The 22,518-nt window shown below is 34.4% G+C and overlaps 1 protein-coding gene and 1 long non-coding RNA gene across 2 annotated transcripts in view; one reads left to right on the top strand and one right to left on the bottom strand.

Moving 5' to 3' along the window:
* Positions 1 to 22,518, top strand: part of MYOZ2 (myozenin 2) — a 43,885-nt gene that overhangs the window by 3,211 nt on the left and 18,156 nt on the right. Inside the window, exons 3-4 of the mRNA XM_077882458.1 lie at positions 13,530 to 13,699; positions 19,832 to 19,961. Coding sequence (XP_077738584.1) covers positions 13,530 to 13,699; positions 19,832 to 19,961 — 300 coding nt within the window. The remainder of the gene's footprint in view (positions 1 to 13,529; positions 13,700 to 19,831; positions 19,962 to 22,518) is intronic.
* Positions 1,418 to 13,924, bottom strand: LOC144304028 (uncharacterized). The gene is made up of 2 exons (XR_013371020.1): positions 13,495 to 13,924; positions 1,418 to 2,712 (listed from the first exon to the last, which is right to left on the bottom strand). It is a non-coding gene; the product is annotated as an uncharacterized LOC144304028 (long non-coding RNA).

Here is a 22,518-nt window from a genome sequence, read left to right on the forward strand (position 1 = left end):
TAAAATATATAGAATTGGATAGAATGAGTAAAAATGTAGGTAACTTTCAACCTCTACTAACTATGCCCCAAATTGTTACTCATTATGGATACATTATGTTTGCGATGTCAACTTATGTCCCAGCAGCAAATATACCACACTCCCAACAAATAATTAATAGAAAGTATCCCCTGACACTAAGGCTCAATACTTTTACATCTCTTATATCATTATATCATGATCATCAGCATGATGATCATCATTAGTATTAGAAGGAGTAGAGCTGATGGTAGTCGTTGTCTTGTGTTATTGCTGTGATACAAAACTGTGCTTTATATAGAAGTATGAAAGTCATGTTGGTGCCATCTAACATGTGCTATTCTAAAAGACAGACAAAAATATAGAAATGTTTTGCCATTATCTGTGCATGAGCTAGTTGTGGGGGCATGAAAAGTTGGCTTATAAAAGTTTCATACCCATCAGCCCTGTGCTGTTTACTCCCAATTGGTACATATTCTCTAGTATTAATCCTGTTTCTCTCTCAGTAACTCTTTCAGACTTGAATACCAGAGGAGGAGGGAAGGAGATAGGAAAGCACAAAATGATAGGGAGTCATAAGTTGACAGAGAAAGAGGAGGAGGAGTGAGAATAGAAGGGGATGCTCTCTGGAGCAATTGGCATTTGTCCAGAAATGGTGGAAAAAAGGAATTGGAACTAAAATAACCATAAGAAGAACCGGGCATAAGCTGTCCGTTGGTCTTACACAGATAAAACTGACAGTTTAGAAGAACTTCAGAAACAGGGAAAACCAAGTGCCTCGAAAGGCTGCTTCAGTCTCCCTACAGTTTTTTTTCACTGGGGCTCAGAGAAGGCTTTTTTGGTATGTTTCTTGTTTATGTTTTTTTATTTTTCCACACATGACTGGTGAACAGCTTTTCCCAGCACACAGAAGAGGATTGAGCAGACTGTTTTTGTGACTTCAGGAAAGAGTTTAGCTTTGTGGTCTGAAAACAGGAAGTCCAGGTTCTAAATGGAGCGCTGTTGTTGATATGGTACCAGGAGCCCTGGGTTCCAGACCAGACATCAGATTCTTCATCTGAGCATTAGAAGGTTGGATTTGCTGATACATCTAATCCTAAAATTCCATGATTCTAATTTATTGAGCTATGTGCTGAAGTCAGACATCAGCGTATTTGAGTTTCTCCAATAACAAAGACAATGATAATAAATTGCATGGGCACTTTGAAAAGTACAGAGTATAAAATCTAGGAATTCAGATGAAAGATTATGTGAGGACCCCTTTTGTTTCTCCTGTATCAGCATATCTTAAACTGTAACTAGTCAAGCCATCAGTGTTAAAATTAAGACACCGAGAAGGCCTTAAATACCACAGATCAAACATAAAAAGTTGGGGGAGAAAAAGAACTTAACCAAATGCTTCAGTGTACAAGTTTATTAGTTTTTCTTGGTTTAAATTCATACATTAGCATTCCATAACCCCAAGGAAAAAAGTATGTTTTGTTTTGGAAGTTGGTGTGCAGTAACATCTTGTGAATTCATAGATTTTCTGAGCATGCCAGAGGTTTCTAAGCTTCTAATAAAATCCATCAGAAAAGTAGTAGCAGAGAGCTAGGTTAAATTTTTGTTACCACCCAAGTAGAAATCACAATATTTAAGTCCAACAATATTATTCTATCATGCTAGTTTCTTTGTGGCCTTTTTCACTCTAATATGCTGTACATGTACATTTTATAAACAATAGTAGATGGGTAATTCAAATTGTGTAATTCAATATAATGGTAATCTCATTTCTTAAATGTTTATAAAATTCCAGTTGTTAAATTATAATATTTTTTATAAATTTATTTTTTATTGGTGTTCAATTTGCCAACATATAGAATAACACCCAGTGCTCATCCTGTCAAGTGCCCACCTCAGTGCCCATCACCCAGTCACCCCCACCACCTGCCCACCTCCCTTTCCACCACCCCTAGTTCGTTTCCCAGAGTTAGGAGTCTTTCATGTTCTGTCTCCCTTTCTGATATTTCCCACTCATTTTTTCTCCTTTCCCCTTTATTCCCTGTCACTATTTTTTATATTCCCCAAATGAATGAGACCATATAATGTTTGTCCTTCTCCGATTGACTTATTTCACTCAGCATAATACCCTCCAGTTCCATCCACGTCGAAGCAAATGGTGGGTATTTGTCGTTTCTAATGGCTGAGTAATATTCCATTGTATACATAGACCACATCTTCTTTATCCATCCATCTTTTGAGGGACACGAGGCTCCTTCCACAGTTTGGCTATTGTGGACATTGCTGCTAGAAACATCGAGGTGCAGGTGTCCCGGCGTTTCATTGCATCTGTATCTTTGGGGTAAATCCCCAGCAGTGCAATTGCTGGGTCGTAGGGCAGATCTATTTTTAACTCCTTGAGGAACCTCCACACAGTTTTCCAGAGTGGCTGCACCAGTTCACATTCCCACCAACAGTGCAGGAAGGTTCCTCTTTCTCCACATCCTCTCCGACATTTGTGGTTTCCTGCTTTGTTAATTTTCACCATTCTCACTGGTGTGAGGTGGGATCTCATTGTGGTTTTGATTTGTATTTCCCTGATGGCAAGTGATGCGGAGCATTTCCTCATGTGCTTGTTGGCCATGTCTGTCTTCCTCTGTGAGATTTCTGTTAATGTCTTTTGCCCATTTCATGATTCGATTGTTTGTTTCATTGCTGTTGAGTTTAATAAGTTCATTATAGATCTTGGAAACTAGCCCTTTATCTGATGCGTCATTTGCAAATATAAATGATAATATTTTAATAGTAAGTTTTTGAAAACTTTATAAAACAGCCATAGGACTCAAATCAAGGCAAAGAGATATTAAACAGGAAATTATAGAATCTTAAATGGATTTCAAAATCCACTTTTTACTGTAAAAAAAGTTATTTATGACCCTATTATCAATTGTAGTCTTTTCAGGCATTATTCAGAATCACAGTGTGGACTATTATTCTTTTATGTAATATGTATATATGTATGTTACATTTTGCAATAAAGCATATTTTACGGACCATTATTCAATCCGCAAAGGCCAACAGGCAGAAGGGACTGATACAAATACAGAGAAAATCTCTTGGCCTCAGGCTTCTAAGTAAATCAACAGGACCATGCTAGAACAAGTCTGTTTCAGTTAACTCCCCTGCACTGCTTTTGCCCAGTCCACCAGAATTGCAGCTGCCAAGGTATCAGGGGGAAAGCGTTTTTAAAAAGATCTTTTGTCTTACTACAATTATGTGTAAGTGAATATTTTTACAAACTGAATTAGATTCACTGATCTAACTCTAATTTTGATAGGATCAAAATTTCACATTAAATATGTAGAACTACCTATGCACACATAAGTCATTTGATCAAGTTTCAGAACATTAATGTCTGAAATGAGTGCAAAAAAAAAGAATGTTTCCTTTTGGAGGAACTTAAGTCCAGTGTTTGTTCATAAGACTATGCATCCAAGTAAGCTTTGAAAAAGGAGCTGATTGAATTTTCAAAGATCACATGTCTCAAGGAAATGCAATTTTCCATTTGGTTTCTAATACTCAGAGTAATAGGGCTCCACAATATGAAAGGTAGAAGGAAAGTATACTCAAGAATCAAAATATTTGGACATTTTAATGTGAGATTCTTTTTTTTTTTTTTAATTTTTTTTTAATTTTTTTTAAATTTTTTTTTAATTTTTTTTTTTTTTAATGTGAGATTCTAAATATTAATTTAACTACAAAAGCCACTAGTGGTGGCTAGTAGTAGTGTAATGAGGACACTACAGAGGAAGAATATTGGTTAACAATTATTTATTATTTCTAGTAGATGAAAATTTGTGGGCTTTTTGTGGAAATTAATTTGGTTATGGGCCAGACCCTTAGCTTATATGTCTATGTCAATTTATAATTAAGGTATTTGACTGTTCATAAATAATCACCGATTCTTGAAATAGTAGCAAAATATGATATATCAAATCTATAAAGTCTTTAAAGAATAAAGGAAAAATGCTGGATCACTATAAATGACATCAACAGGAAAGTATGTCTAGCAATATTATTTTCAATAGATGATCTAATGCCACAAAGACAACCTTTAATCCATCAAGGCAAGGATATGTATCCTGAATAAGTTATATCATTTATCAGGCATCCAGATTAAATACAGTGTTAAGACCCTGCAGAGGGGTTTGCAATAAAGGGCAGGGAACAGCTGAACTTGGATTCTATGTGCTCAGTTGACTTTGTTCTTCACTCTGAAAGTTTAAGTAATGAAAGTGTTTATACATTAGATTCCCCTCATGAATGGTTTGCAACTCCTGCTCTCGTTACATCATAAATTTAACTATTAGAAGGGAAGGGAAGAAAATCTTAGAGATTTTAGATATGTCTTTTGTTGTTTGTTTGTTTATGCAAAATATGTTGACTTAACATATTCCCCTGTCTAGTGCTTGGCTAGTAAATACTTAACAACTGGTTCTCTGGGGGAGAAATGCCTTGGTTTCTAGAGTTTGCCAATTTCAATGGTTTAAATACACTCACCATAGCTGATTTCAATCTACTGTCAAGAAGGCACTGAATGCAGAATTAGGAAAATATGTGCAGTAATACATTATATAGTATTTCCACCATACACATACACATGCAAACAGATATAAGTAACATCAGGAACACAGATAATAGCAAAACATAGTAAAAAGACCGAGAAAGTGATATTTTGAGTATTCCTTTGATTTTAAATACTTTATCTAATTATTAAATTTATATAATTTAATTTTAATTAGGGCTGTGTTTACTGAAGTTAACCACTGGCTCACAGAATTCTTGCAAATTTACCAGTCAATTCTTGTGAGCCAGTAGAAGCTTGCCCTAGTGCTGACTTATCATCTAGTACTTCTGGCCCCAGGGGTCTTTAATACTTTCAGATGGCCACTCACTATGTTGTGCTTACATGCAACAAGGTAAAGAAAGCATCTTTGGCACAGCTAGTACTTCTGGCCCCAGGGGTCTTTAATACTTTCAGATGGCCACTCACTATGTTGTGCTTACATGCAACAAGGTAAAGAAAGCATCTTTGGCACAGCATTTGCAGAGAAAAGTCATGATATTCATTCTCATTGGCCTGGATTAGGTCTTGTACTTGTTTCTGAATCAATCACAAAGCCGATCAATTCCAGTCAAACACAACCCAGAAGACTACTGTAAATCACAGGGGCCAGCAGGATGGAATCTACTTAAGTCATATGGCTATTTCAGAAATGTTGGTGGAATCAGCTAATATTGGAGGACCATTAGGAAGAGGGAAATGAAATAAAAACATTTTCTCAAATATCTGTCTAGAGTCACAGAATTAAACTTACACCATAGCTTGGAATTTAGAAGATATTGAAATTAACATAATAATGTGCTATTCCTTTTCTAATATCTCTATTTTCATTTAACCCTTTGTAATGACTCAAATTAGTATCAGAAATGGGGAGGAAGAAAAAGTTGCTTTTCTGTTATGGTTTCTTTATGGAAAAACTTTGTAGCTTTAACTGTAAGGAGAAAGATTCCATAACTATAAAGATTGCTAACTGGGCATTTTCTAGTGGATGCCTGCTTTGGGACATTTTCCATTTCCTGAAAATTTCATACTAGAAAGGTTTTTCAGGAAAAACCTAATTAAAAAAAAAAAAAAACATTTGTAGGTGCACCTGGGTGGCTCAATGGTTGAGCATCTGCCTTCAGCTCAGGTTATTGATCCTGGGATCCTGAGATTGAATTCCACATCGGGCTCCCCACAGGAAGCCAGCTGCTCCCTCTTCCTGTGTCTCTGCCTCTCTCTGTCTCTCATGAATAAATAAATAAAATCTTTAAAAAACTTATTTGTAATATATAATTACATTCTATCAAATATATATTTCTAGAAAAAGTTAAATGGAAAAAATCTGTAGATTTTTTTTTGTGTGTTACTATTTCATTCTCTCTCTCTCTCTCATTGCTAACTAAATTGTTTTGAAAAGCATTTAAAAAAGGAGATTCCCCCCTCCTATAACTGCACTAAGTAGAAGGAATACTGTTTCTTCTATCCTTTGTGATCTAAAGGGAACTTGCTATTTTGATTATAGAATAAAAAAGTTGAGAGAGCCCACTCTGTCATTGTCTCTATAATATTGAGGTATATATTCACAGATATGCTGAAAAATAACCTAGCTTCTTCTTCCATGTTCCAAGCACACAGTAACAAAGATTCCAAACACTTGCAAATAACTGAAGGTGAATATTCCCTGTAGAGCTCAGCAGGGCTGGCAAGCAAATCCCAGGGAACTATTATAAAACGAGGGCCCTTTGCTTTGCTCTGTTCCTCCTATTCCTTTTCAGTAGGCAATCTGTGCCATCCCTGGAGATTGTAGAGCATAGCTTCTTCTTCTTTTTTTCATACTAGAGAGCAGACAAAGCTGCTTTGCATTGCATTAGGAGGGGCTATGAATATTTTTAATTAAATTTTTAAAATAATACATTTGATTTTTTAGAGCAGTTTTAGGTTTACAGAAAAACCAAGGAGAAAGTATGGAGTGTTCCCATATACCCCTTCTCCTCCCAACACACAGTTTCCCCTATTATTAACATCTTGCCATAGTGTGATATACTTGTTATGGTTGATGAACAAATATTGATACACTATTCAAGGCTAAAGTCAGGGGTACCTGAGTGGCTCAGTTGGTTAAATGTCCAACTCGGTTTCAGCTGGGGTCATGATCTCAGGGTCCTGGGAATGGAGACCCTCATCGGGTTCTTTGCTCAGTGCAGAGTCCACTGGAGATTGTCTCCCCCTCACTCTGCTCCTCCCCTGCTTGCACATGCTCTCTCTCAAATAAATAAATAAAATCTTAAAAAAACAAAAACAAAAACAAGCACTGTAGTCCATAGTTTACACTAGGGATCACTCTATGTAGTGATCTTTGGACTTTCATGAATGCATAATGTCATGTATCTGCCATTATAGTATCATACAGAACAGGCTCACTGTCCTAAAAATCCCTTGTACTCTATCTGTTTATCCTCATTCCCCACCCCACAACTCCCTGGCACCACTTTTACTGTCTTTTGGACTTTTGCCTTTTCCAGAATGTCATGTAGTTGGAATGACATTAGCATGTAGCCTTTACAGACTGGCTTTTTTCATTTAGCAGTTTACACTTAAGTATTATTCATGTCTTTTTATGGCTTCGTAGCCTTTTTTTTTTTTGAGTTAATTGTAGTTCATATGTAATTGTAAGAAATAATACATAGCTGTCCCATCATGTACATTTTCCTGATTTCCCCCAAGGTAATGTCTTACAAAGCTATACTACACTATCAGAACCAGAATATTGTCACTAATACAGTCAAGAGACTCCTGCCAATCACTATTCTGCTCAGTATATATTTTTTCATTTCAAGAATATGTATATATATATATATATACATACACACACACATATATATACACATATACACATATAGCCTTTATATATACATATAGCCTTATACATATAGCCATATATATATATACACATATTGTGTGTGTGTGTGTGTGTGTGTATATATATATATATATATATAGTGTGTGTGTGTGTGTGTGTGTGTAACCTTTGGGAATGGCTTTCTTCACTCAGTGGAATTCTCTGGAGATAGATCCGGATGATGTATGTTTCAATAGTTTTGATACTTTTTATTGCTGAGTACCATGATATGGATGGACCACAGTATTTTTAACCATTTACCCATTGAAGAATGTCTGGATTTTTTTTTTTAAGATTTAAAAAAAATTTTTTAAATTTATTTATTAATGAAAGAGAGAGAGAGCGTGAGCAAGCGCATGGCAGAGACACAGGCAGAGGGAGAAACAGGCTTCATGCAGGGAGCCTGACGTGGGACTTGATCCTGGGGCTCCAGGATCACGCCCTGGGCTAAAGGTGGCACTAAACCGCTGAGCCACCCAGGCTGCCCTTGTTTTGTTTTCAATTAAGAAAACATGCTATGAACATTTGTACATAGCTTTTTGCGTGAACGTAAGCTTTCATTTTACTAGGATAAATGCCCAGTATTCCTGTTAGTTCTATGGTAGGTTTTTAACGGAAACTACTAAATTACTTTCTAGAGTGGCTTTACCATTCTAATTTCCAACAGCACATATGAGTGATTATGAACTGGGTGCTAATTCTTGACATGTTTGGTAGACTTCTCCAGTGAAATTCTCTAAATTTGAAGATTTCTTTTTTGGGAGATTTTAAAATTGTAAATTTGATTGCTTTATAGTTTAAGATTAGTCAATTATCTATTTGAAATGTGATACTTTGTGCTTTTCAAAAATTGGTCAGTTTTTTTAAGTTTTCAAATTTATGTGAATTTATGTATAAAGTTGTTCATAGTATTCTCTTATTTTTCATTTGCTATCTACAGTATCTGTAGTTCCTGTAGTTCCTTCTTTTGTTCCTAACATTGGTAATTTGTATCTTTTACATTTTTGTCTGTGTCAGTCTAGCTAGGGACTTGTCAATTTTATTGATCTTTCAAAATCTAACTCCATGCTTAACTGGTTTTTAATTTCTGCTGCTATTTTTATTATTTCTTTCCTTCTGCTTGCTTTGGGTTGATTGTACTCTTCTTTTTCTAAGTTGTTTTGTTTTTTGGTTTTTTTTTGATAGAAAGAATGCATGTGCACATGTGTGCAAACTGGTGGGGGTGTGGGTGGAGGGTGAGGGGTAGAGGAAGAAGGAGAGAATCTTAAGCAGACTTCCTGCTCAGTGTGGAGCCCTTTGTGGGGCTTGATCTTAGGACCCTGGGATCATGACCTGAGCAGAAATCAAGAATGGGACAATTAACTGACTGAGTACCTAGTTGCCCCCTTTTTCTAGGTTTGTAAGGTGGAAGCTTAGATTATTCATTTGAGACTTTTTCTTTCTTTTTTTTTTAATGTATGCATTTAGTGCTACAAATGTCTTGCTCAGCACTGTATTAACTGTGTCCCATGAATTTTGATATGCTCTATTTTTATTTTCATTTAGATCAATGAATTTTTTATTATTTATTTATTTATTTATTTATTTATTTATTTATTTATTATTTATTTATTTTCAGATCAATGAATTTTTAAAATTTCCCTTGATACTTCCTCTTTGACCCATGGATTATTTAGAAATATATTGTTTAGTTTCAAAATGTTTAGAGATTTTCCTATTATCTTTCTGTTCTTGGTTTCTAATGTGATTCCATTGTAACCAGAAAGCATATTCTGTACAATTTTAACTCTTAAATTTGTTGAGGTTTATTTTACTCATGACCAGAGCCAAAATAAAAAGTCAGACATTTATCCATCTGAGTCAACCAGGTGGCCATCACCCTGTTACTTTCAACTTGCCTATATTGTTCAACTCACTTATTTGAAGTGAGTATCTTGTAGATACCATATAGATGGGTCACATTTTTAAATATAGTCTGCAGTCTTTGTCCTTTAATTGATATATTTAGAGCATGTATATTTAATGTGATTATTGATGTGTTAGGGCTTAACTATTTTATTTGTTTTCTGTTTGTTGTGTCTGTTTTTCATTTCTGTTTTCTTTTTCCCATTTTTCTATGGATTACTTGAACATTTTTAAGACTTCCATTTCTATTTATCTATAGTAATTTCAAGTCCATCTGTAATAACTTTTTTAGTAGTTGCTGTAAGGATTACATTACATATACATAACTTATCAAGGTCTACTAATATTGTCACTTTATCAATTCAAGTGAAGTATAGAAAACTTACCTACTTTCATGTCCCTTTATTCTCTTCTGTTAATAATATAATTATCTTAACTATTTCTTCTACATTCATTTATAATTATGTCAGAGACTGTTACAATTTTTGCTTCTAACAGCAAACATAGTTTAGAAAACTCAAGAGGAGAAGGGAAGGTTATTGTATTTACCCACACTGTTGCTTACTCTATTCTTTCCTTGCTCCGTATTTTATTGTTTCCCTTCTGTTTAAAGAACTTCCCTTAAAAAAAAAAAAAAAAAAAAAAAAAAAGAACTTCCCTTAGTTGTTTGCTATGATCTGAGTGTTTATGTCCCTGCCAAATTCATATACTGCAACCCTAATGCCCCTTGTGGTGGTATTAAGATATAGAATCTTTGGAGGTGATTAGGTCATGACAGTGGGGTCCTCATGAAAGCGCATTAATGCCCTTATAAAAGAAGTCCAAGAGAGCTACCTTGTCCCTTCCACCATGTGACAACAAAGTAAGAAATCAGCAATCTGGAATCTGGAAGAGGGCTTTCACCAGAACCCCAATTATGCTGGCACCTAGATCCCAGACTTCCAGTCTCCAGAACTGTGAGAAATTTCTGTTGTTTAGAAGCTACCGATCTTTGGTATTTTTTTATAGCTGCCTGACCATTGTCTTAGGATAGGTTTCCAGGAAACAAATTCTCCTAGTTTCCCTTTATTTGAAAATATTTCAAATTCTCCCATTTCTAAAGGATATTTTGACTGGATATCAGATTCTGGGTTGACAGTTTTTTTTTCCTTTTTCTTTCAGTAACTTTGTGCCACTTTTTCCTGATTTTCATGGTTTCTAGTGAGAAATTCACTATCATTTTCATTTCTTTTTCTCCCTATAGGTAAGCTGTCATTTTTCTCTGGCTGCTTTCAAGGTTTCTCATCTTTAATTTTTAGGAGTTTTTAATATGTCTTGTGACATTCTATCGATTTATCTTGTACAAGACACTTAGCTTCTTGAATCTGTAGATTTCTCTTTCTTGCCTGATTTGAGGAGTTTTTAACCATTATTTCTTTGAGTACTTTTCTAGACTCACTTGCTTCTACTCTCCTGGACCTTCAGTGACATAAATGCTGTGTCTTTTGTTCTAGTCCTACTATTCCCTAAGCCTTTCTTCATTTTTTTTCAGTTTATTTTTTTCTCAGTTGTTCTTATTGGGTGATTTCTATTAGTTTATCTCCCAGTTCACATATTTCTTTTTCCCTTTCTCCCCTCTATTCTGCTAGTGACTCCATCCACAGAACTTTTATTTTGGTTATATATTTTCAGTTCTAAAGTTTCCATTGGGTCTTTATATCTTTTATTTCCCTGCCATAACTTTTTCTTTGCTGAAGATTTCTATGTTTTCATTTGTTTCTAGGAGCTTTGTAATTGCTACTTGAAGCATTTTTATCGTGGCTGCTTTAAAATCTTAATTGTATAATTTTAATATTTCAGTCATCTCATATTGGCATCTTTTTTCATTTGGTTTGAGATCTTCCTGGTTCCTGGTATGAAAAAATTCTTTACTGGAGCTTGGAAATTTTCATATTCTGCTCTAAGACTCTTGCTCTTATTTAAGCCTTCTTTTTCATCTATCCTAGTCTGACACTGCTTCAGCAGGAGGCAGGGAAAGAGTGCCACCTCATCACTGTCAGGTGGAAGTAGAAGTGCAAGTTCTTCACTTGGCTTCCACTAGAACTTGAGGGGAAGAGTTCTTAATTACTGACAGAAGGGGGTGGTAGTTTGAAATCACCACGTGGTCTTCACTAACACTGCAGGGAGGGAAGGTTGTTACTGGCTGACAGGGATGAAAGTCCCAGCTTCCTTGGCTTTTCTGATACCATCCCTGTGGGAATTTGGGGGCACCTTGTTACAGCCTCAGAAGGGTAAAATTCTGGGGTCCTCACTTAGGCTTTGTTGATATGGATAGGACCCATGCTTTTTCTTTGGTATTTTGCTGAAGTAGCATGGCTATTGTCCAAAAGTTTTCTGTTTTTCTAGGCTGCTCTTTTCCTAGTCTTTTGGCTAATGGTCAGTCTTTTGTTAGGGTGGGTTTTTTTGTTTTTTGTTTTTTGTTTTTGTCTGCCCTTGTTGGCGTGCCTGAGCTGCTAGCATCTTAGCACCAAGTCTGGGATTTATAAAGTTAAAAGAAAACCTAGAGAATTCACTTCCATGTTATTCCTTGAGTCCTGAGGTTCCTAGCTAGTTGCCTTTTTCTCTTTACCTTCCAGAGTCTTCTTATGTTTGTTTTATACATATCATCCAGGACTTATAATTGTGTTTAGTAGAAGTACAGGGAAAAGATATCTACTCTATTTTCCCAGAAGCAGAAGTCTTGATATTAGTGGAGGTCCTCTCCATGTAACATCAAAATATGAAAACAAATAGTTTTTTCCCAAAGAGAAATAAGAAGAAAATTCAAGTAATTCTGTTATTTCATCCCTAATACCTCCAAAAACCTAATTATTAGGGTTAACTTGTCACATCATCAAAGAATATTGCCTCAATCAATCTGAATAATTATTTATTTTACTAAAGGCCCAATTTTTTTTCCTGTGTATTTACTAGCAGTCTACAGTGGCAAGAGATTCTGTGGGTTACACAGAAATATATTCCTGATTAAGGGAGAAAATAGAGAGCTTCATTCTTTTCAATTTAAAATAAGTCCTTTAAAAAAAAATAAAAAAAATAAATAAATAAAAAATAAAAAAAGTCCTTTAGTACTAGAAACAGAAAATAAGAGTCATTTGCTGGATATCTCCTATATTTAATGCATGGGAGACACAAATGCTAAAACATGAGAAAGAAATGCAAACCATTAAATAAGTAAAATGGAATCAAGTAATTGTGATTCAGTGCTATGGGAATACGAAAAAGGCATGAATAATTATGAATCGAGATTTAGTGAAGGGATTCACAGAAATAGCACTTAAGCTGGATTGAGAAGGACTTGTTCATTCAATATTTACCACCTGCCTACTATATACTGGGCTCCTTGGTGGTAGCTGCAGAATGAATGGTATTTTGACAGAGACAGGGAAATGGACTGGCCTGGACGGAGGGTAGGTACTTGAGTAATAGAGATAGCTCAAACACACATAAAAATGTAGGGTGCCAAACAGAACATATTAAAACAGTTATAGGGATCCCTGGGTGGCGCAGCGGTTTAGCGCATGCCTTTGGCCCAGGGCACGATCCTGGAGACCCGGAATCGAATCCCACATCGGGCTCCCGGTGCATGGAGCCTGCTTCTCCCTCTGCCTATGTCTCTGCCTCTCTCTCTCTCTATCTCTGTGTGACTATCATAAATAAATAAAAATTAAAAAATAAAATAAAATAAAACAGTTATGAGCTGTGCTGTTTGAAAATTCATTAAATTTGGAAACACTAAATTACACTAATAGCCTTATTAGCTAATTTTCATTCGCTCTTTTTACATGCCAGGTATCATAGCTAAGTGATTTATATATGTAACATTTTATTTAATTTTCATATCAAGCATATTCAGTAGGAATTATCCACTTTGTAAATATGAGAAGCCTCAGGCTTAGAAAAATAAGTATCATATCTATAATCATACAGTTAGAAAGTAAGGAAGCTAGGATTCAACCCAGTCTGAGTAAAGAGTCTCTATCTACCTACTACACTAGAATATAGCAGGCAATAAATTATGGAATTTAGCTACGCATTTAAAAATGCTTACCTTGGGGTTTCATGCACATGAATGTTGTTTTACAGATGTAGATGGCATGCACCTGGGCAAAAAAGTCAGCATCCCCAGAGATATCATGTTGGAAGAGTTATCCCATCTCAGTAACCGTGGCGCCAGACTATTTAAGATGCGACAAAGAAGATCTGATAAGTACACATTTGAAAATTTCCAGTATGAATCTAAAGCACAAATTAATGTAGGTATAAGTTGACTATGTGGTATCTAAATAAATGGGTAGCATTTCTAAGTGTATATGTGTCACTACATTCCCAAACAAGTATTCTACATATTTATTTAACATATTTTTTCTGTTAATTCTGTTAGACTTTTCTTTCACGATAATAAATAGTTTAGATGAATAAACAAAAGAAGTATTATATATGTTATGAGTATCTTTTTAGTTCAGTAGGGACATTGCAAACCCATAAATTTGGCACTGAAAAGCTGGTCTGCTCTGCTAAGAGGAGGGGGAGGGAATGGAGATTGGTGGAACTAAAAGTTTCCATGGTCTTATCTTTACTAGTTAAATGTTTGGGGTGAAACACTTCCAAAGCACACAGCACTCCACAAAGTAAGCATAAGCATTTTATTGGCTGAGTACATCCTGGCACTGAAATGTGCCTGAGATCTACATAGCTGAGCTTCTCTCACTCAAGGCATTTATTCCACATCGTGTAGGGAAGTCTGATTCCTATTAACAACAAAACCAAGGTGGACAAAACTCTTTAGACAAAAGTTTTTCTCAGCTCCAAATTAATAAACAAATGAACAAATTAATTACATTATAGTTTACAAATTGCATTAATACGATATTCTTTTAAACTGTCATGTAGAGAGATTGTAGAGGAAGAAGTTCATAGTAGGAAAACAACTAGCTTTGGGGAATTGGCTTTAAAAATAAAATACCAGGCATGAAGAATCAAAAAGGAATAAAGCATTGATTCTAAATTTGAAGAGGTGGTGGTGACTACAATAAATTATGGCTTTATTTACTGAGGGTTTCTTTCTATAGCTATGGGAAGTCTGTAAGATTATTTGTGAATTTAAACTCAAACATTTGCCAGCTGCCATCACTACTATGTTGTTTTAAGTGGACATCTCACTTCTTTACAACAAACAGACTAGCTTCTCTGAGATCTCTCATCACAATTACTAAAATACATTACAGAACTAACATCCACACCCACAAACACTGTTAGTCATTCAAAATATCTGTTTTTCTGGTTAACAATAAATACAAGGGAAAAAAAAAAACAATAAATACAAGGGGATAACTTAAATAATTTCTTTTTCACACTAATAAGCATCCTTCAACATCCATAGATAAAGTCTAGTTATAAATATGAATTCAGTTAGACATCAAATCTTACTGAAATATAGTATTTATATTTGTGAGGGATGATTTTTCACTTCAAGTCATGGATAAATATGTTATATTACCCTATAATTATGTCTAATATCTACTTATCAAAATGTCTGTAGCTAATATGGTATAAGCCTAAAATAATCCCTATCCCGGCTGATAGAGTCTAATTATATAATCATACTCTTTTAATAATGACAACAGAGGAGCAGCTTTAAGGAGTAGTATAGAATAAGGTGGCTTAAGGAAATTCTTTGAGAAGTCATCTTCAAGTCTAGACTTCTGAATAAATGAATAAATCCAGTTTTCATAACTTATACTTACATCTCTAATCTGCACTTTAACTACAATTCTGGGGGAAGGCACAATGAGTTTTTAAATATCCTTATGAACACAACATATTCCGTCATCACCAGTATCTCATGCTATTGACAATAACCTGTGGCCAAATGTTCTGATTAAACAAAGAATGTGAGAATATGCCTTCGATATTGCTAGAAGGTTGAACACTAAATAGATAAAATAGTCCAAAATAGGCATATTGAAATAAACAATTAAATGCGGATAAGCAACTCAGAGCAATAAACAATAATAATGTATGCAATGAACAAGTATGGCATTAAGTTACATAACATACTCTAAAATCTGATGAAATCTACTCTCTAGAAATGAGGAAAGTAGTGTTCAAGGAAGTATATTGGTTTGTCTTAAGCAACACATAATGAGGAAGACTGAAATCCAGATCTCAGAATTCTAGAATTCTTGGCACTGACACTTACCATGGTGTAATTAAAGGAAACTGGGCTGGAAACCAGGATAGTCATGCAATTTTGAGTCAATTTAAAAGTTTCTTTGGTTTCATGGACCTCTTTTTATATTTAGAAAATAAGGAAATGGACTCAAATGTTCTCTAAAGTGCCTTCTTTAACAATTTTTGTTTAATTCTAAAAATGACCTCAAATGATCATTGAGGAAAATAGTGAGTCACATTATATAATAATATTATTTGCTTTATCAAGGCACTAGATTACAACTTGGAGCAAGTCTTATTAATAGGATAGGATTTTTAAAAACAATGTTAGGTTCAGGTCTATTTCCATTCATTTATTTATACTTTTGACAAATATTTATTGGGTGCCTACTGTGTTCTAGATACAATACTGGTTGCTCAAAGATAAATAAATACAGCTTTTGTGTAGTGAAGGAGAAACAAAATAACATTGAAAGATAGAAAAAAGTATTACTTATAGTCTACTTCTTGAATCATCTTAAAATGATTTATGTCATATTTTCCTAATTTATTGACTACATTTTTTGAAATGAGCTTTTTCTGCTTCCCTCAAAATAATTATTTAACTCTATATACATTTCTTATTTTATTAAAATGTTTAGGACATCATTAGATGAAAATATAGGCAACTCCCTGGTAATTTAATGCCATTTTTTGAAATATTATCATTTTAAAAATTAAAAAAATAAGGGCAGCTTTGGTCTTACTCCACTGCTGAGAAACTGGCAAATTCAAGCCACACAAACCTTATGACATAAATAATAACAGGAAATGTGCTTTCTTAAATTAAGATACATTTCTTCATTTCCACACAAGCTAATTTTGAAGCCCTAGTTCATGAATTGATTACATTCTTTTTTTAAAATCTTTTTTTAAAGTAGGCTCCATGCCCAGCATGGAGCCCAATGCAGGGCTTGAACTCATGACTCTGAGATCACGACCTGGGCTGAGATCTAGAGTTGGATGCTTAACTGACTGAGCCACACAGGTGCCCTTAAGTGATGAAATTCTTACATCAATGGGCAAAAAATAAAATGGATGAAGAAAATGAGCATTAAAAAAATAATAAAATAGAAGATAATTATCATCTTATAGATAAAATAGAAGATATATCATCTTATAGATAAAATAGAAGATAATTATCATGAATCATGATTCATGATAATTAAAATTATCATCTATAAATCATTATAAAATGATATTGAGGAAGTAATCCACATTTTATAATAAAGACTACATATGTATCTATGTAACTATGGGCTTTTTGAAATCCTTTGAAATCTAAATAATACTGGGAAAAGGGAAAGTATACTATAAAAAGTAATTCTAAAATAGTACTAAATTAAATATACTGAGTTCTCAAAATATATTTATTTTGTGCAAAAAATAACTTCTACTATGTATTTGGCACAAATTTTAGAACAGGGTTTTTAGAAAATCCTTTTATTTCTATTGATATTTCAATAGAAATCATGTAATAGACATTATCCATGTGTTTATAACTTCTATGGTTATTACCTATAAGATGCTGCTCTAGTTTTATTTTGTTTAGGGTCAACCTAACTGAAATTAAAAGGAAATACATTCTCATTTATATTTCAACTTTCTCTGAAGGGAATCACACATGATGGAACTCTGTAATTTAAGGCTTATGTCATAACTAAAGTAAGCTGCTCCCCAACTATTATTAGGTTTTGTTTGTATACTTAACGATGACAATAGAGGTACTGGGTGTCTCCTGATAATTAATGACTAGCTAGAAGCAGTTGCTTGTCCTGGTCCCCAATTCCCAGGGAAAAGTCTCCAAAGAAAGTCAGTAATACAAATCTTAAATTACCATAGACAGGATGATTTGTAAGTTTAGGTGCAATGTATTTCATGGACGCATTTCAGGAACTTAGAAAAAGAATTTTTTAAAAATATTTTATTTATTCATTATTCATGAGCAACAGAGAGAGAGAGAGAGAGGCAGAGACACAGGCAGAGGGAGAAGCAGGCTCCATGCCCGACGTGGGACTCGATCCCAGGTCTCCAGGATCATGTCCTGGGCTTCAAGCGGCGCCAAACCGCTGTGCCACTGGGGCTGCCCGAAAAAGAATTTCAAATGCATGATATTCTTATATTTATTTCAACTGGCTTTTTATTTATAACTAATGTTTTAGGCGGTGGTGTCAGTTCAGAGTGAGAAAAGATACAAATCTAGTCAAATAAGTCTAAGACTTAGGATAATGGCTCTTTTCAAAATGCTAAATACTAATGTTTCTGAGTCCAGTAGGAATTGTTCTAAATTTTGAGGAACCTTGGGTGGCTCAGTTCATTAAACATCTGCCTTCTACTCAGGTCATGATCCCAGGGTCCTGTGATCAAGAGCTGAGTCAAGCTCCCTGCTAAGCAAATTATCTGCTTCTCCCTCTCCTCCTGGGCTTGTGCTCTCTGTCACTATCTCTGTCTCTGTCTCTCTGTCTCTGTCTCTCTCTCTCTCAAAGAAACAAATAAAATCTTTAAGAAAAAAAAAAGGAAATTGTACAATATTGCTTGTGGAGTAAAGTGTAAACTCTTCTGCCCAGTAATCAAGACCTTGCGCTCACCTAATAAACATGACCTCTCAGGCTTTTTTGCCCCTTTCTACAAGCCAGCTCACCGTTGCTAACATGTGCCCTAATCATTTCCATAGCAGCTTTCCCCACGGTGCTACAAAGAATAAGCCAAATGTAAAAGGCACCTGGAGAGTGGCTGTGGGTGGGGAAAGCCTGAGAATAAGGATAAACTATCTTTAAGTAATAAAATGTAAAAATTATTTTTCACCATATCATGTTATAAATAAATGCAGAAGTGAAAAAGCATCTGAAAATATTTTGTGTTTATGTCACACAGAGAAAAGTCAAAATTGGTTTTTATTCACTAAATTTTTCTTTCTGAAGTTAAAAAAATTTGATTTTATGTACTTTTTAGATAGATTGGCTTCTTTTTAAAACACACATTTCTCAAAAAAAATAAAATAAAATAAAATAAAATAAAATAAAACACACATTTCTCAATATAATTAAAACAATGCTTTATTATAGAGATAAGGGTTAGTCATGCTTCTGAGGATAACACCTATTACAATGTCTTTTTTCTCCATTAAAATTCAAATTGTTTTAAAAAGTGCTGTATTATCATCATAGAATAAATCCTAAATTATAATAGTAAAACAAATTCACCTATAGCTTGGAAGACAAACATCTCTTTTAAGCATTTGATTTCCTAGAATTCTCAAGTTTTTCCTTTTATACACCTATGCAGCTTCAAGTATAAATATTTTTTATGGGTAGCCTGGGTGGCTCAGTGGTTTAGCACTGCCTTCAGTCCAGGGTATGATCCTGGAGACCCGGGATCAAGTCCCACGTCGGGTTCCCTGCATGGAGCCTGCTTCTCCCTCTGCCTGTGTCTCTATCTCTCTCTTTCTCTCTGTGTCTCTCATGAATAAATAAATAAATAAAATCTTTAAAAATAAATATTTTTTATACACAACTAGTGTCCACATTTCAGATTAAATTTTAAAACAAGGGCAGCCCCGGTGGCTCAGTGGTTTAGCACCGCCTGCAGCCCGGGGTGTGATCCTGAAGACCTGGGATCGAGTCCCACATCAGGCTCCCTGCATGGAGCCTGCTTCTCCCTCTGCCTGTGTCTCTGCCTCTCTCTCCCTCTCTCTCTGAATAAATAAATCTTTTTAAAAATTTTAAACAAGACAAATTAAAGAATATAATTAAATCCCACTATAAACAAAATAGTAATGTAACAATGGCAAAGCCAAATGTTTGGCCAGTATGCTCTATATTATTAGATTAATAAAGAATTAAAAATTTAATAGATTCACCTTTACAGGGACTTTGTGAACAGTACATTAAATAATTGATACAAAGCCCTAGACATAGTGTCTGGTACATAGTAAGGTTCAATGAATTATTATTAACTGGAGTGTCATCATTAAACATATCTTAGGTTAATATCAGTAAAATTTCTCATTCAATAGCTCAATCAACTATGTATAAATTATTGAGGCCCCAAGAAACAAGGAAGTGGCACTGTACTTAAATTCTAGATACAAATCGAGTTTTGCACATATGGTATCTCCTATTAGTGCATCTAATATTTTTGAGTTTTCAGCAGTGTTTACTCTTGGTCACATACAGCACAGCATTGCCATGCAGAATGGGAAACTGGATGGAAGCAACCTCGAAGGTGGCTCACAACAAGCCCCGTCTACTCCTCCCAACACCCCAGATCCGCGGAGTCCCCCAAACCCAGAAAACATCGCACCAGGTAACTTTCTCCTTACAAACAATAAATAAACAATAAATAGAAAGAAATTGTATGCACTTAACTATATCACTCGTGTCATTTGGATTTTTAGTAAATGGCATCTAAATGACATGGCTTTACCCATTTTATATCTATTTTGTGGTTAAGTTCAAGATAAATATAGATATTTAGATCTAAGGAGTCATATAAAACATTTACCATGTTTTTTCAGATGGTTCACTGTATGTGTTGGCAATCATCTTCTTTTTAAAAGTTGAGTCATTTGTAGTTATATTGAAATTCTATTTGTATAGGACTACCATTTGTGAAGTGCTGTGATGTAGATGGTCTTTAATTTCAAAAATAACTCTAATATATTTATTACAATCCTCATTTTATGAATTAAGAAACTGAGGTCATAAATGGCAATAAACTTATATTGACTGATCAAGAATTAAATCCAGATACCAAATTTACAGATGCCTCACAAAAGTGAACTTGTGGAGATTATTTTCATTATTCTCTGCTTCCTTAAAGGACTTAAATGCAATTCTTCAAGGCTGCATATTTATTAACTTCAAAGAGAAGCAGATCCTTATTCAGTCAGTATGTGTTGTTCAGAAATATTGTTAGATTTTGAAATATTAAATCTGTCACACAAACATGATCTATTTAGACAATACCTTTTCAAAATAACTGACAGCGAGTACTTCAAGTATGTCCTCAAGAGTAATGTACAAAGTAGATTTTTTAAAGGTTCAAATACTTCTATCTTGAAATTAGCAGTATCTATGTCATATTTTTGTAAAATAGTAAATTTAGCAAAAGCAATTCTAGAATTCTTCTTAAACTGCAATAGTTTTTGAAAATATGTATGTAAAGCAACTACATCATATTAAATGTTACTTAAAAATAAATTGTCAGTCATTGATGAGCTTAGGTTTATTAGGACATTCTTATTGAACACGATGAAAAAATGTATTGATAGATATAACAAAATGGCACCGAAGGAGACCAAGTACACACTTAGAATGCATAGAGCTTTGAAGTGAAGCACTGTAGCAAAGTTTGCAAATAGCTTTCAAGTAGCCTTTTTGGTGGCAGAAAAGCAGGTAACAGATTCTACATGTATAGCATTAAGTACACAGAAGAAAAACTAGCTTTAAAATTAGATCTGGGTTCAACCTTCTGGCTTTTTCCACCTCTGCCCATTTTACTACTGTGTTGGGAAGGAAAGTAATTTTCTTTGAGTCTCTGTTTTCCTAATTGGTAAAATAAGGAAAACAAATCTCACTGTACAGGGTTGTGAAAATAAAGTGTGGTAAATATAGGCCCATACATAATAAAATATAGTAGTCCTCCTTATCCACAGAGGATACACCCAAAACCCCAGAGGGTGCCTAAAATTGTGGGTAGTATTGAATTCTATGTACACAACATTTTTTTCCAGCCATACACACTTATGATAAAGTTGAATTTATCAATTAGGCACAGGAAGAGATCAACAATAACAATAATAAAATAGAAAAATTATAATATGCTGTAATAAAGCTTATGTGGTCTCTCTCTCTCTTTCAAAATATCTTATTGTACTGTATTTACTCTTTCTCCTGTGATGGTGTAAGATGATAAAATGCCTGTGTGGTGAGATGAAATGAGGCGAATGACATAGGCACTGTGACCTAGCATTAGGCAACTATTGACTTTCTGACCATGCATCAAAAGGAGGAGCATCTGCTTTGGGACAGGACTGGACTTGGAAAACTGCCTTTAACTGAAGCCACGGAAAGCAAAACCATAGATAAGAGGGAAACTACTGTACTTAGCTAAAGTTAATTCTTTCCTTATCAACTTTATAACCTTAAAAGACAATACTGTGCATACTCTTTTATCTCCAACTACTATTAGACAACCTCTTGCTTTTCTAATGTTTGGAGTGTTCTTGTTTGTTTCAACAATTAAGAGAAGACATATAGAAAGTTTGTGTTGGTCAGTCTGGTACTCTCAACACTAAGTTAGAACTTTTATTATATAGTCATCATTATAAACTATGTAATTGCAAAAGGAATAAAAAATGATGTCTACCCTCAACAATTTATAGATAAGGAGACAGTACAAAAGTTCATGTTGCATTTGTTATCTCACTTTCTCTCTGCATACATAATTTAATATCATGCATGTATTTTTTTCTCTCAGAAATATATATATACACACATATATAAATATTTATATATATATAAAGAGAAGGTTTAAAAGTATAAACTGACACAGCTCTTTAAATCTAAATACCCAACTATTAAATATTCAGAAATGTCTACGTAACATAGACTAAAAAAAGGGGGAGTTTAGAGGTTATCAAATAGCTTGTCCTGAAACAAGAGTAACGGATCCTTCCTTCTTGGTTGATAAGTTGGAAAGTATAGCAAATTGAGGAAGCAAACTTTAGCTTCTCCTAATTTAGCAAACATTTTTATTGGTTAACATGCTACGTATCCAAAAGCTAACTTTTCTTAAACATGAATCAATAAGAGTATTATGATGCCATAATATTACAGGAATTAAGTTCCTCTGAATTTAA

This window comes from Canis aureus, chromosome 33 (genome assembly GCF_053574225.1).
Source record: "Canis aureus isolate CA01 chromosome 33, VMU_Caureus_v.1.0, whole genome shotgun sequence".
Taxonomy (NCBI): Eukaryota; Metazoa; Chordata; class Mammalia; order Carnivora; family Canidae; genus Canis; species Canis aureus.